Source organism: Vitis vinifera, chromosome 5 (genome assembly GCF_030704535.1).
Source record: "Vitis vinifera cultivar Pinot Noir 40024 chromosome 5, ASM3070453v1".
Classification (NCBI taxonomy): Eukaryota; Viridiplantae; Streptophyta; class Magnoliopsida; order Vitales; family Vitaceae; genus Vitis; species Vitis vinifera.
In genome coordinates, this window is record NC_081809.1 from 18,820,627 (window position 1) to 18,835,016 (window position 14,390).

General features: G+C 41.0%; 1 protein-coding gene across 1 annotated transcript; it reads right to left on the reverse strand.

Annotated features, from left to right (window-relative positions):
• Positions 1-505: 505 nt before the first annotated feature.
• LOC100246892 (uncharacterized) lies at positions 506-9,950 on the reverse strand. The gene is made up of 2 exons (XM_002270563.4): positions 9,437-9,950; positions 506-836 (listed from the first exon to the last, which is right to left on the reverse strand). Exons 1-2 carry the CDS (start codon positions 9,854-9,856, stop codon positions 666-668), a joined length of 591 nt encoding a protein of 196 aa, XP_002270599.3. The 5' UTR covers positions 9,857-9,950; the 3' UTR covers positions 506-665.
• Between the last annotated feature and the right edge of the window lie 4,440 nt (positions 9,951-14,390).

Genomic DNA, 14,390 nt, shown 5'->3' on the forward strand with positions numbered 1-14,390 from the left:
AGTTGTTGGGATATTGGTCAGAAATGGCATATTTATGCACTTCTATTGACAGGCTCACAATGGGATGGTTTATTAGTAAAGACATGTTTGAAATTGGTGTTGGAAGGAACACCCTTTTCCATCTGATACTGGAGATGTGCAGTGACTTGAATCCATGATTGTTAGCCTTGGATGTATATCTTTTTAGGGTATGGCCACCATTTCTATTGGACTATGTTGTCGATTTTGTTGGCAATGGGGCTTTCTCATCATAGTCAACTGCAGATGTACATGCATGAATTTCTAAAGGGCTGCTTTCTATTTGGAAGGAACCATGGGTTGGAAAAATGGCATTCGTGCCTGCCTAACCTGTTCTGACCCTACAGCTCAGGACATGTCCCAATTGCCAGATTTATACCCCACTCTATAATAGCTGTTGCTATACTTCACACAATTTTTCTTTCCCAACCCTAGAGAAACGATGCATCAAATAGGAGTTAGATGATTATCGATAACCACAAACAAATAACTAAAAAATTAAACTTGATTTTGAAAATTTGCCAGTTACAGAAAATTTTGAGCTGTGAACTAAAGTTTATGAAGTGTTTTTATTCAACTAAACATCCAGGCTCTCCAGCATCAAGAACATATTCCAAAGCAGTTCCTGAACTTTGGACGGAGTGGGCTTAGAGGTGAGTTGTATCAACAATGGCTTCCAGTATCTTCTTCTCTAGATCACGTTCATCAATCCAAATGGAACTTTGCCGCCGCAAAAGCTCATTCTTTTCCTTTCTCTTCTCATCCATCATATTTTCTTTCATTCTCCAATTTTCAAGCTTCTCTGTTCTCTCTTTCAACTGTATTTGACAAATGGAAATACCTCAGTCGGTAAAGATGCCTTGCCAACACAACAAAAAAGACAAGGAAAAAAATAAAATAAAATAAAAACAAAAACAGAGGGAATGATCCGAAGCCAGAAATGAAACATTTCAATGAAGGAGATTGATAATCAAATTTAGGATGCCACAAGCAAGTCTTTACATGGTAGAGATGATTCATCACCAAAATAGTTTACAAACACGGTTATGTTCCTGGGGATTGCATCAAGCACTAATGTCATGGATTTATAGATATCAGATTTTAATAGTAGATAAGCATAAAGAACATGCCAACAAATCCAAATAAGTTTATCCATATATTCATGTCATCCGATCCAGTCCAATGCTTTAAAAACTAAATCAATTGTACTGGAAATGTGACCATGTTGTAGGCAGTTCAACACTTTAGATAAATGAAATAGACAAATGAAATCATAATAAGATATCATTGTGATACCATAAATTTATCAGTCATTTCAAAGGGCACGTTGGCTTCAGACACGACCAATATTAAAGGATTGAATGCAGTTATTGCTTTGTCTACGGTCCTAGGGCTTTTAAAATGATATCCAGAAATCCTTTTTTGGGTATAAAGAGAGGATAAAACACCATTCCTGTATGAAGGGTCACTATTTAAATGTCAACTGATATGTATGTATGCATAAATACACGTAATATACTGATGATATGTATCCAACTCATATAGCTGCATAACCAGCACATGTGTACTTATGCAGCTTGTGTATCATATCATCAATATATTAACCATCACCATCAGTATCTGTGCATGTGCGTGTGCACACGCATGCATGCATGTATTCTTATTTGTTTTCACTATTATATTGACCATTTACAGATGGTTGTTAATTTTAAAGTAGGATTACCAATATTTTTTTGTACATTCTTGTATCTCAATCCACTTTTTCTCAATTTATTTTCATTTTCTTTTTGTGGAATAGAAAAACTTGAATTTCTATCTTTTATGGGTGTCTATCTAGGAGCTAATATTCCTGTGCCCATGGAAGGGGGATAATACTGGGTGCATTGAAAAATTGAAAAAGTGCAAGGCTTGGGTTCTGGTGTTTCCATCTATATATATATATATATATATATATATGATATAAATAGATAAATTGATTGGATCTCCTATAAGAGATCACAGGGACGCATGAAGAACCTCAAGATTTAAAATCTCAAAGGGATTGAAAATATGAAGATGGACTGAAAAAATAAAATAAATAAAAGTAAGACTATGTCATTAAAATGTTGAAGAGAATTTGGAAAAATGGAGCCAGGTGAAGAGAGTTGGGGTAAAACTTTTAGGATTATGGTGATTTTATGTGATTGTGTCATAGATTTTGAGAGGATAAGATAGACCAAGTGGTGAAAGATCACATTCACCCTATCACTTCTTATTAGTATATATTTGTACATGGCTTTCCATTTCTTCTTTTTAAAGATAAAGAATTACATAGTTTACCATGGCACCCCCATCGAGATACTGGTTGTGACTAGGTGTAAGGACCCTGTTGTGAGGACCTTTAATGCCTTCCAGGAAAGTGGGAATTGTCAGGGAAAAAGGGCCTTTAGGATTTAAGGTCATCAGATCAGCATGTTCTTTTTCTATGCTCATCACAAAGATGTTGATACATTGGCAAAGTGGTTCTAAGTTGCAGGATGTGATTGAGGGGGTCTGGAAAAGTGATTGTAACAAATGAAGAGAGATTCCAGAATTAGAGGCAGAATCAGTCGTCTTTGGCACAAGCTTGAAATTACATCCTAAGCCATATGGACTTGACATTGAGCCGGAGGTGATGATTTTTTTGTGGATCTTCATAATCAGGTTTTCTAATTGGACGGCTTTAGATGCTATGGGCACTGCAGGAGGGATTCTGGTGTGTTGGGATAAGAGGTCTCTGGAGGTGATGGAGACGGAGGTGGGGAAATTCTCAGTCTCGTGTAGGATTAGGAATGTGGAAAATGGGATGATTTGGATATTTACTGGGGTGTACGGTCCTTTTACCAAAGAAGACAGGGATTGTTTGTGGGAAGAGCTAGGGGCGATTAGAGGCTTGTGGGAGGAGCCATGGTGTATTGGGGGGGACTTCAATGTCATCTTGTCTCAGCGAGAAAGGAGTAGACAGGGAAGATTGTCTGGGGCCATGAGAAATTTCGCCCAAACTGTGGATGACTTAGAGCTAATTGATCTTCCTATGCAAGGGGGCATTGCCACTTGGAGTGGGGGAAGGAATAATCAATCCTGGGCAAGGCTAGACAGGTTTTTGGTGACCCAGCAGTGGCTAGATATGTTCAGTGGGGTAGCCCAATGCAGAATGCATAGACCTACGTCCGACCACTTTCCTATTTTGTTGATGGGTGGGGGGTTAAGGAGAGGCCCAACTCCGTTTAGATTCGAGAACATGTGGCTGAAAATGGACGACTTTAAGGGTCTTCTCCGGGGGTGGTGGCAAGGGATTGAGGCAAGAGGTAGGGCTAGTTTCAGATTGGCCTATAAGATGAAGGTTGTGAAACAAAATATTAAAGTCTGGAATAGGGAGGTGTTTGGAAGGGTGGAAGTCAATAAAAATTCTGCCCTTCAGCAGTTGGAACATTGGGATGGAGTGGAAAGTGAGAGGAGGCTGTCCATGGCTGAAGCTGAGCAGAAAAAAGAAGCCAAGGATGCTTTTTATAAATGGGTGCTAATGGAGGAAATTCAGTGGAGGCAGAAATCTAGGGAGCTGTGGCTAAAGGAAGGGGATAGGAATACCGGTTATTTTCATCGTATGGCCAATGCTCATCGCAGGAATAATTCTTTGGATAGGATTACAATTAATGGGGAGATGTTGACTGAGGATCAAGAGGTGAGGGAGGGGATAGTGAATGCTTTCCAGAATTTACTCTCAGAAGAACCGGGGTGGAGAGCAGATATTGAGGGCCTGCAGCTCAAACAGCTTAATTCCCGGGAAGCTGAAAATTTGGAGGTGCCCTTCTCTGAGGAGGAAATTCATTTTGCACTAATGGAGATGAGGGGTGACAAAGCTCCAGGTCCGGATGGGTTCACAATGGCCTTTTGGCAAGATTGCTGGGATGTGGTGAAGGAGGAGGTAATGGAACTGTTTAAGGAATTCTTTGAGTATGGATCCTTTGCCAAGTCTCTTAATACCACCTTTTTGGTTCTTATTCCCAAGAAAGGAGGTGCTGATGACTTGGGGGACTTTAGGCCAATTAGTTTGCTTGGGAGTTTGTATAAACTTTTAGCCAAAGTCCTAGCAAATAGGCTAAAGAAAGTGCTGGACAGAGTGGTCTCAGTTGACCAAAATGCCTTTGTGAGAGGGAGACAGATTTTGGATGCTTCTCTAGTAGCTAATGAGGTGATTGATTATTGGTATAAAAGAAAAGAGAAAGGGTTGATATGTAAGTTGGATATTGAAAAAGCTTATGATAGTATCAATTGGAACTTCCTTATGAAGGTTCTTCGGAAGATGGGATTTGGGTCTAGGTGGGAGGAATGGATGAGGTGGTGTATTTCTACCGCCAAATTCTCTATATTAATCAATGGGGTTCCAGCTGGTTTCTTTTCGAACTCAAAGGGGCTGCGGCAAGGAGATCCCCTCTCTCCTTATCTTTTCGTTTTGGGTATGGAAGTGCTTAGCACCATGATTAGCCGGGCTGGTGAAGGGGGCTTTATTTCAGGCTGTAGGATGCGGGGAAGAGGGGGGGATGAGCTGACTGTTTCGCACCTCCTCTTTGCTGACGACACTCTAATTTTCTGCAAAGCTAGAAGAGAGCAACTGACCAATCTAAGTTGGATTTTGGCGTGGTTTGAGGCTGCCTCCGGCTTGAGAATTAACCTGGCTAAGAGTGTCCTTATTCCGGTGGGGGAAGTGGATGGGATGGAGGAGTTGGCGGCTGAGCTGGGTTGTAAATTGGGGGCTTTACCCGCTGTTTACTTAGGGCTGCCCCTTGGAGCCAATCATAAAAACGCCTCTTCTTGGGATGGGGTGGAAGAGAGAATGAGAAGAAGACTGGCCCAGTGGAAAAGACAATATATCTCCAAGGGGGGAAGAATGACTCTTATTAAGAGCACTTTGGCCAGCATACCCATCTACCTCCTTTCACTTATTCGAATTCCTAAGGTGGTGGCAAAAAGGATTGAAAAAATCCAAAGAGATTTCTTGTGGGGGGGAGGTAGTTTGGAGGGGAAAGGCCATTTGATTAATTGGCAAGTGGTTTGCAGCCCTAAGGAGGAGGGGGGATTAGGCATCCGAAAGATAGATTTGTTGAACAAAACATTGTTGGGCAAATGGGTATGGAGATATGCCTATGAGAAGGATAATCTATGGAAAAAGGCGATAGGGGTGAAATATGGTCAAGAGGGATGTGGGTGGAGGACTAAGGAAGTTTGTGGGCCTTATGGGGTGGGGTTGTGGAAGGAGATAATGAAAGAGGCGGAGTGGTGTTGGGAGAGCATGGACCTTAAGGTTGGGAAGGGGAATAGAGTTTTGTTCTGGATGGATAAGTGGTGTGGCAATGAGGCGCTTTCTCAAACTTTTCCTCAGTTGTTTACCTTGGCGGGTCATAAGAATGCCAAAGTTTGCGAAGTGTGGGATGCTAGTTTGGGGCAAGGAGGGTGGAATCTCAGTTTGGCTAGAGATCTCAATGATTGGGAGATAGATCAGATAGGAGAAATGCTGAATCTTCTGAAGGATTTCAGGATTTCTCAGGAGGAGGACTCAGTGAGATGGAAGCGGGAAGGCAACGGCGTTTTTGGGGCCAAGGGGGCCTACAGAAGTTTGAGCGGCTACTCAGTTGGTGCTTTTCCGAATAGACGCATATGGATGGATAGGGTTCCAACAAAAGTGTCTTTTTTTGCTTGGGAGGCAGCGTGGGGGAAGATCCTCACTTTGGATAAGCTTCAAAGAAGGGGATGGCAGCTACCTAATCGGTGTTATTTATGTGGATGCGAAGAGGAAAATGCGAATCATATTCTCTTACATTGTACAGTGGTTAAAACTATTTGGGAGATTACCCTTGTCATTTTCGGAGTTCAATGGGTGTTCTCAGAGTCGGTTATAGAGGTGCTTCATGGTTGGAGGGGTTCTTTTGTGGGAAAAAAAAGAAAAAAAATATGGAATTCCATACCGCTGTGCATTTTTTGGACGGTTTGGAAGGAAAGGAATAGGATAGTGTTCAGGGGAGGGTCTTTAGATATTCAGAAATTCAAGAATTCTTTTGTTTGTAACTTGTGGGGTTGGGCTAAGGTGTACATTGGTGAGGAAACCTACTCTCTGTTAGGTTTTTTGGAGTGGCTTGGGACCACTTGAGGGTGGGTGAGGTTTTTACCCTTTTTTGTTGTTTTTCCAGCCTTCTTTGGGGCTGGTTAGTATACCCCCTGTATACTTGCGGCTTTTTTAGCCTTTTCTAATATATTTGGCTGTTTATCTATCAAAAAAAAAAAAAAATGTTGAAGGAACATTATCTAGTTTTCAAAGCTGAAAGGGATGCAGCAAAAGAGTTCCTCTCTCCCCTATCGGTCTTGCTGGATGATTTAGCAGATGATACTAAGATAGGGGGGGTTAGAGTGTCTTAAAGTGAAAGTGATGGAACAACAAATTAGGAAAAGTAGAGATCTGAAAGAGAATTCATAGAGAGTGAATTAAATTTAGGGAGAAATATGCTTCCATGTACTGATTGAAAAAAATATACCTTCTAAGAATTTCAACTTTCATCCTAAGCATATAATGGATAAAATTATTCCCAATATATGCACTTGAATCGTAATTTAATAAAAATTCCAAAATTGCCCATTTTAAAGATCTTTGATATGATAAGTCATAACTGAAAGAGTACCCTTTGTCTGACATATTTTCTTTCCCTTTTTTTTTCTCCTCTACATGACCTTCTCCATGCCTTAGACACCTTTTATTTTTTCCATATCTATATATCCATATATATATATATATAGATATATATATGACATGACTACACTTTCTCTCAAAGATGTGGAGAAGGTGATGTAGAGGAGAGAAAAAAAGGAAAAAAAAGAAACAAAAGGTGTCAAGAAAAGTGTACATTTTCAATTATGACTAGTCATATCAAAGATTTAAAAAATGAGCAATTTTGGAATTTTCATTTGATTTCTATTCAAGGGCATATCTTAGGAATAATTTTATCCATTTTACGGTTGAGATGAAATGTGAAAGTTGAAATTCCTAAAAAGTATGCTTTAGAAATGTTAAGAGTCTTTGAGGATAAGTGGAGGAAGGCAAAGATACTGGGATCTAATCCACTTCTATTCCTCTTTCTACTTTCAAAGACATTCCTCCCAATAATGTTCAACTTGATTGGTCCTTGGTGTGTAGAAACAAAAAGGGTTGAATGACAATGAGAGGAGTTTTCTATGGATTACTAGGGGCGCTTTTGTATTTCTTTTTTTTGAAAAACCATACCGGTTGACTGGTCTCCTTGTATTGTGGTAGAGTTTAGCCTTTTTTTAATCAGTTTTTGTAACTATATGGAGGACTCCTCATCCTTCCCATGTACTTTTATTTGTTTTAATACAACTATGTTTTTTATTTTTAAAAAAAAAAAGTATAGTTTTTCCAACCAATGCATGGAAGCATAGTTCTCCCTTAAATTTATTGAAGAAATTATAATCTCATAACAAGAGAGTTGTGCATGCATATGTGCATGTAATGCATACTCCTAATTAAACAGACTCAAAATCCACCATGTATATATATCAAACTCCAAATTAACAAAAACTGCTATTGCCTTCTAGCAACTTTAAAAGACCTTACACCAACACTGATTATAAAATCTAAAATAAAGTGTGGTTGTGTTTGGCCTCAATAAGCCCCCTTTCAATGCTCTTGCATCAAAAAGGGCGGATGGAAGGTGGAAGTTAATTTCTCATCTATTGCAAGAGAATGGCAATTGTGGTGTTTTGAGAAATTAATGAAACCAAAAGATATATCTTAACTACATTCTTCTAGCTTTTGAGGTGGTCTTAGAATTAATACATACATACAAACATACATGCATATGTATATATTAGCACACACACACACATTAATTAATTAGTTAATGAAAGGAGCTATACAACAAGGTACACAAGTTGTATACTAAAGGAAAAACAAAAGGTATAACAATGGCAATTCTATTTCTCGCCTTCCACACCAATGATAATGTATTTAGTTTGGATATGTTGAAGCACTGGCAAAGCCAAAATGTAGGGCAAAGAGGCAAAATAGAAAAAATTCATTTCAGGAGGGCCAATGTGACATAAAGATATAAATTTGGCTTAGTTGTTAAGCCTTTTTTCCCTTTAAGTCTGATAGCTTAGTAGTTCATTTCAGAGAGGACAAACAAAAAGGCACTCTCTCCTTACTTGAAGCACAACCGATCCACATGATCTATCATAGACATAGAGTGGTCCTCTATATACACCCTAACTGAATTCACAAAAGTATGAATTAGATTTAATTGCTTGGTCTGACTGCTATTAGCTACTGGCATTTGATGTTCACCAGGCATTTAAATCTTTTATTTTTTATATAGGTAAATGAGAAATAATATTAAAAGCACATAAAAGGAGACTCACCAAAGTACAATGATATATTCAAAAGACGTCTAATCTAAGCAAGATGAGGACAAACAAAAAGGCACTCTCTCTTTACTTGAAGCACCACCAATCCACATGATCTATCATAGGCATAGAATGGTCCTCTATATACACCCTAGCCCAATTCGTCGAAGTATGAATTAGTTTGATTGCTTGGTTTGACTGCTCAACATCATTAAACAATCCCTTGTTCCTGTCCCTTCAAAGAGTTCAAAACAAGCACAATTGGAGCAGCCTTTCAAGCTTTTTTCTGCTTCTTCCCTACAAAAGATCTGATAATAAACTTTAATCTGTTTTAATTTTATTGTTGGTGCTGCATCTCTTATATCTTGGATGTCAAACTAAAAATTTCTCTTGCGCCTATTTGGCATGAACTACAGTAGCATTCCTGTTTCACTAAATTTGGTGAAGCTGTTAGCTCACACAAATGCTCACATAGACATTGGGGTCACTAGCGGGCACTTTGCTTTTTGAAATTGATTTTTTTCCCCCTGTCGTGCCTATGTTTCATTTGTTCTGGTAATTTTGTCTGTGCGTTGTTGGATAAGTTCATCTTTCTTTCGTATACTCAAGAATTTTAAAATAGTTCTAAAAATTTTCAATTCAGGATTCCTGGAAAATCATCGGTAAGAGATAGAAAGAGGAATAGGAAAGTAAACCCTATAATATATATTTTTTTTCTTGTAACTCCAAGCAAAAAGAGAAAAAAAAAAAAAAAAACCTACTTTCCACCCAAACACCAATAACCTTTGTTTTTCCTCCGGGAATCCTAATAAAATAACAGAAAAGTAAAAAAAAAAAACCAGTGCGGAGGGGGAAAAAAGCCAAAACTTTCTTCCATTTTCCTTCACATTCTCAGCAACCAAATAGAACCAATTAACAACAACGGAAAACATAAAATATAGATGAAAAAATAAAAATAAAAAGAGGGGAGCAAGAATAGAGAAACCCGTACCAGGGTTTGGCGGAACTCCTCCTCGAAAACCTTGCGCTCGGCGGCTCTGGCCTGGGCGGCGGCGGCTTTGGAGGCCTTGATCTCGGCTTGGGCACGGCGAGCAGCTTCGCGCTTGGCCTCGTCCTTACGGCGCTTGTCCTCCCTCTGCAACTCCACCTCGTGGATGTACTGCAACCGAAGCTCCTTGACCTTCTTGGCGTAGTCGCGGCGGAGTCCCGTCAGCTTGGCCTGCGCAACCTTGGGATCGGCGGGAGCCGTCCAGCTTCCAATGAAGGAGTTGGGGTCTGTATACGTATGGTCTTGATGAGTTGAGTGGGTTGATGTTGAGTTAAATCGGAGTGAGAGAGTTTGAGTGAGTGTAGGTTTGAGAATTTCGGCTGAATATCGTTGGAGGGTGTTCCGAGACGCTGCCACCGCCATGATCGTAGGAAATAGGGTAGAAGAAAATGCAGTCTGGGCTTTCTTGTAGATGTTGATGGGTATGCAATTACAAATGTGCCCTTCATTTCCACATCAAAATAAAAAGCATTTTTTAACAACAAATATTTAACTTTAAATTTTCATTTTCGGTGTGTTGATGTATTAATAAAATTATTATTTTTACATGGATGTGTGTAGACCCCCATTTAGGCATGGGTCACTTTTTCTCTATTTGTTTTTGCAGATCACATTTTTAGCCAGGTGTCACTATCCCAGTGGGCCACGTGTCACTATCCCAGCGGGCCACGTGTCACATCCTTTGTGGTCATAAGGAATCAACCTCGCTTTTTGAAGCTACAGTAGGACTTTGACACGTGGAGGAACTTTTTGGAAGGGGACCCCCCCCCCCCCCCCCCCCCTTCTCTGACCATGAATCCCGCCCAGATGGGACGCGCAGCCATAAAGCCGAGGGTTGGATGCCGGCTGCAGCAGCAGGGAGAGTGGTTGGGCAAGCTATGCTTGCTGACCAGTGAATAGCAGGGCAGAAGAGTGGCAAAGGAGGAAAAGAAGGCAAGACACCAGAGAAAGAAAAAAGAGAGAAAAGGAAAAAGGAGGAAAAACGGCTGGGGAGGAGAACGGGGGGAGGTTTTTTTAGAGTAGGGAGCTAAGAACAGAGGAGCGTAGAGTTGCTGGGAAGAGTCCAGGACATGGAGCTGAGAAGGGAGATTTCCAGGTATGACCATTTGTTCTTTTCTGTACATTTTCCATTTTTTTTTATGCTGTCCAGGTCTGATTCTCAGTGATTTTTCATTTCTGTTTGTTGGGTTGTTCTGTTTTGGTGATTACTGATTAAATATTGGAAGAGCTTGCTGTGTTTTATGCCCTATTCTGACGAGTATTTTCCATCTTAACTCACTGGATGTTGGACCCATGGATGAAATGATGAAATGGGTCCGATATGCTGGTTAAAGTCTTCATGTTCTTCTTCTTGTTGCTATCCTGTTATCTCCTTGTTTTCTTTTCCTCCCTGAGTGCCTACTCAAGGCTCCAAAGTCTCAGCTGCTTTCCGTGAAGCTTCAAGCCATGGCCTCCTTGTGGCTAGAATCTGGGTTTCTAGTGATGATGAGAACATGCCTTTTTCAGTTTTCTCCAAGCTTTCATAGTCAGCAAGTACCCAAGGCGCGTCGTCATCTCATCCCCATGTTTTTTTTCCCTTATCCACCATACCCATCGTTCATCTATCCACCTCTCTCTCTAGGTCGTCATACCCATTTCCTCACTCAAGCTTGCAGCAATCAAGCATCCTCCACCACACCTATTTTCCTCTCATTCATTCTCCATCCCACTCCCCCACTTACATGGAGTCTCACGGGTGCATGCTATCCTTCACTCCTTCACATACCCATTAAAACCACTCACCCAAGCCTCCACATCCATACAACCACCAAACCCGTTTCTCTCTCTAAACCTTCACTTACCTGTGGGATCCTCCCTAAAAAATGCCACATGGCTCTCTCTCTCTTGCGCACGCAGACGGTCCCCCTTGCGATGCGCGACATAGCTCATTCCACCCGGGGGAGAATTCTGTCCGGCCAACATTCAACCTTCTCCGGATGTCTCACATCCGGAATCCTGTCCGACCAACATTCAACCTTCTTTGGATATCTCACATCCGGAATCCTGTCCGGCCAACATTCAACCTTCTCCGGATGTCTCACATCCGGAATTCTGTTCGGCCGACGTTCCACCTTCTCCGGATGTCTCACATCCGGAATTCTGTCAGGCCGACGTCACACCTTCTCCGGATGTCTCACATCCGGAATCCTGTCTTCTCCGGATGTCTCACATCCGGAATCCTGTTCGGCCGACATTCCCCTTTCTTCGGATGTCTCACATCCGAAATTCTGTCCGGCCTACGTTCCACCTTCCTCGCATATTTCGCATCCAGCGCCTGATGCCGGATGGGAGAGAAGGCGATTCAACTTCCCCCGTCGGACATGTCCGGATCCTCTGATAGCGCTTACCCGGAGAGCATCTGCAGTCGACAATTCAGATTCCCCGGACAGCTTGGCTCGTCAGACACTCGTGATTCGTCGGATCCATTTCCGCCCACAATAAAAAAGCAAACTCTGATAATACTGACGACCAAGTCTACTGAACTGTCACTCTCTCTATGTTTCATCCTTATTTGTTCTTTTTTATTTATTTATGAATAATCTCTCATACTCCTATTTTTTACATCTTTTTCAAATTCAAGCTTTTAAACAGTTTTCCAATCCCTAAACCCTTTCAATAATTTTAGCTTTTTTAAATTCTCATCCTTAGGGTTTCAGGTCCTAAAAATCACATTTTTAATAAAAATTGGTTGCCACTTTCTTTTTGGCAAGCCATTTTTGCACCTCCTCTGTTTTAAAAATGTTTTGAAATAAGCAAAGAATCAAATTTTGTAATTCTGAATAATGGAATTTACGGATTTGGTCTATGCAAAAATAATCGGGCTTTGGTGGGGGCCCCACATACATGATCTTATGATCGATCGATTGATTGATTGATTGATTTAGTTGCCATGCATGATTGTTTATATTCTGCCCTATGACATGCTTGAAATTATTCTTTAATTGTGCACTAACCTCACTTCTTGATAGCGCATTGTGGCTCGTCACCCAGGTACGTATCTATTCCCATTATGGTATTTCTATATGCATGTTTTGATTCTCATATGTGCATGATAGTTCTGGGTACTCACTGTTTTACTCGTCCCTTGCCATGATTGTTTTACTTTATTAGTAGAGACCCGACTTTAGGGGCTTAGAGGGTGCTACGGTCTTTACCGTACCTTCCCGATAAGTAACCTGACCCCCGAACCCGATCTGGTTTTTCACAGACCACCTTTTCCACAATAAGGAGTCACACTTAGGGTTTTTCTTTCTTATTTTGTTTACCCTTTAAAAATAAAACAAAAATAAGTGGCGACTCCAAGTCATTTTCCCTAATCCATAAAATCAAAATTTTCAAATAAAAAAAATCGAGCTCGCCATCGAGTGGGAAACGCATTGAGCCGAAATGCGGGGTCCACAAAATGGCGACTCCACTGGGGACTTTTAGAGGGTCAAGCTTGAACTTAAAGTGAAGCAAATGTGGCGTTTGGTGAGTCGATCAGTGGGTACTCATCTTTTGATTGCACATTGAGAGTTCCCGAGTTTTCACTTGGGACATTGACATGTTGATCATGTTGGTTGATTATTTTGGTTGGGGGTTCTGATATAGCTAGTTTCTTCATGCTTCATTGATATATTTGTTTGAGATATTTGACATGCTGATTATGATGATTGATTCGTCTTGATAGAGGATTTTGAGATAGGTATTTTCTCTGTGCTTCATTGTCATATTCATTTAAGATATCGACATGCTGACTGTATTGATTGTCTATCTTATTTCGCTTAGCATAGTGATTCTGATATTTGCCATGATTTTTTGGATCGTCTGGCACGTATGGATTCATTGTTATACATCGTTTGATTTGACATGTAGATTCTCTGGATTATATATTCTCTTGATCGTCTTTGAGCATGATGTCTGTATCACTATTCATTTTGACTATCATAGTTTATGTGTGAATGAGTGATATATCCTATACTCTGCCTGACTGCATGTCGCATGATTGCTCTTCTTCTGCTTGATTGCATATCGCTTGTCCATGTGGGTCGCACTTCTATCCCTTTACCTCCAAATCTCTTGGTTTCGGTCATTCCTTTCATCTCAGTTCTCACTATTGCAAGTGTGAGACCTTCTGTGTGCTTGCTCTCTAACCGAGCCAGAGATTAGGAGTAGGGTCTAGCGAAAGGCTATATCGATGCACGGGAGCATCCTGGAGGTGACCGGCACACTGATGTCGGGAGGAGTCCGATCATTGAAGACCTGTATAGCCCTGAGCTAGGTTTCATGGATATTTGTGCGACCAGTGTGTTTCATTTCTCGTTTTAGCTTTTTAGGGTTATCGGATGCACCCACACCGTTCACTGTGCACTTTAGTTGGCTTTTGAGCGTTGAGAGTTTGAGAGGTTTCACCATAGGAAACCCCCTAGGATGTCGAGGTAGTGCATGTGTGGAGGTGATGACCACCTTGCATGGAAGCGCCCCGTCTCTTCGGAGGCGTGCAGAGGGTTGCATACCGCCGGAGGGTATGATCGCTTCTGCTAGGGATCTTTTAAAATCCACCCATATCCATTTAGAGCCACCTTAACCTTGTAGGTTGATCCGTAGATCCTTCGATTAGGACCCCCTCCCTACATGTGGGTGCATCTGAGGGCCTTCAGAGCCTCTTTAGTTACAGTTCGGATCTAGTATTCCCTTCTTTTAGTCTCCAGTTGAGAGTGCTCGGAGATCGGTATGAGTTTGAGTATCGGTTAGATCACCTTTCGTCTTGTCGCCTTAGTTTGTGTTTTTCACTTGATGAGTTTAGCATGTTTTCTCCCTAGGGTTTTCGTTCTCTTTTCTTGGCTTGGCACATCCCTTCACTTTGTTGTCACTCACT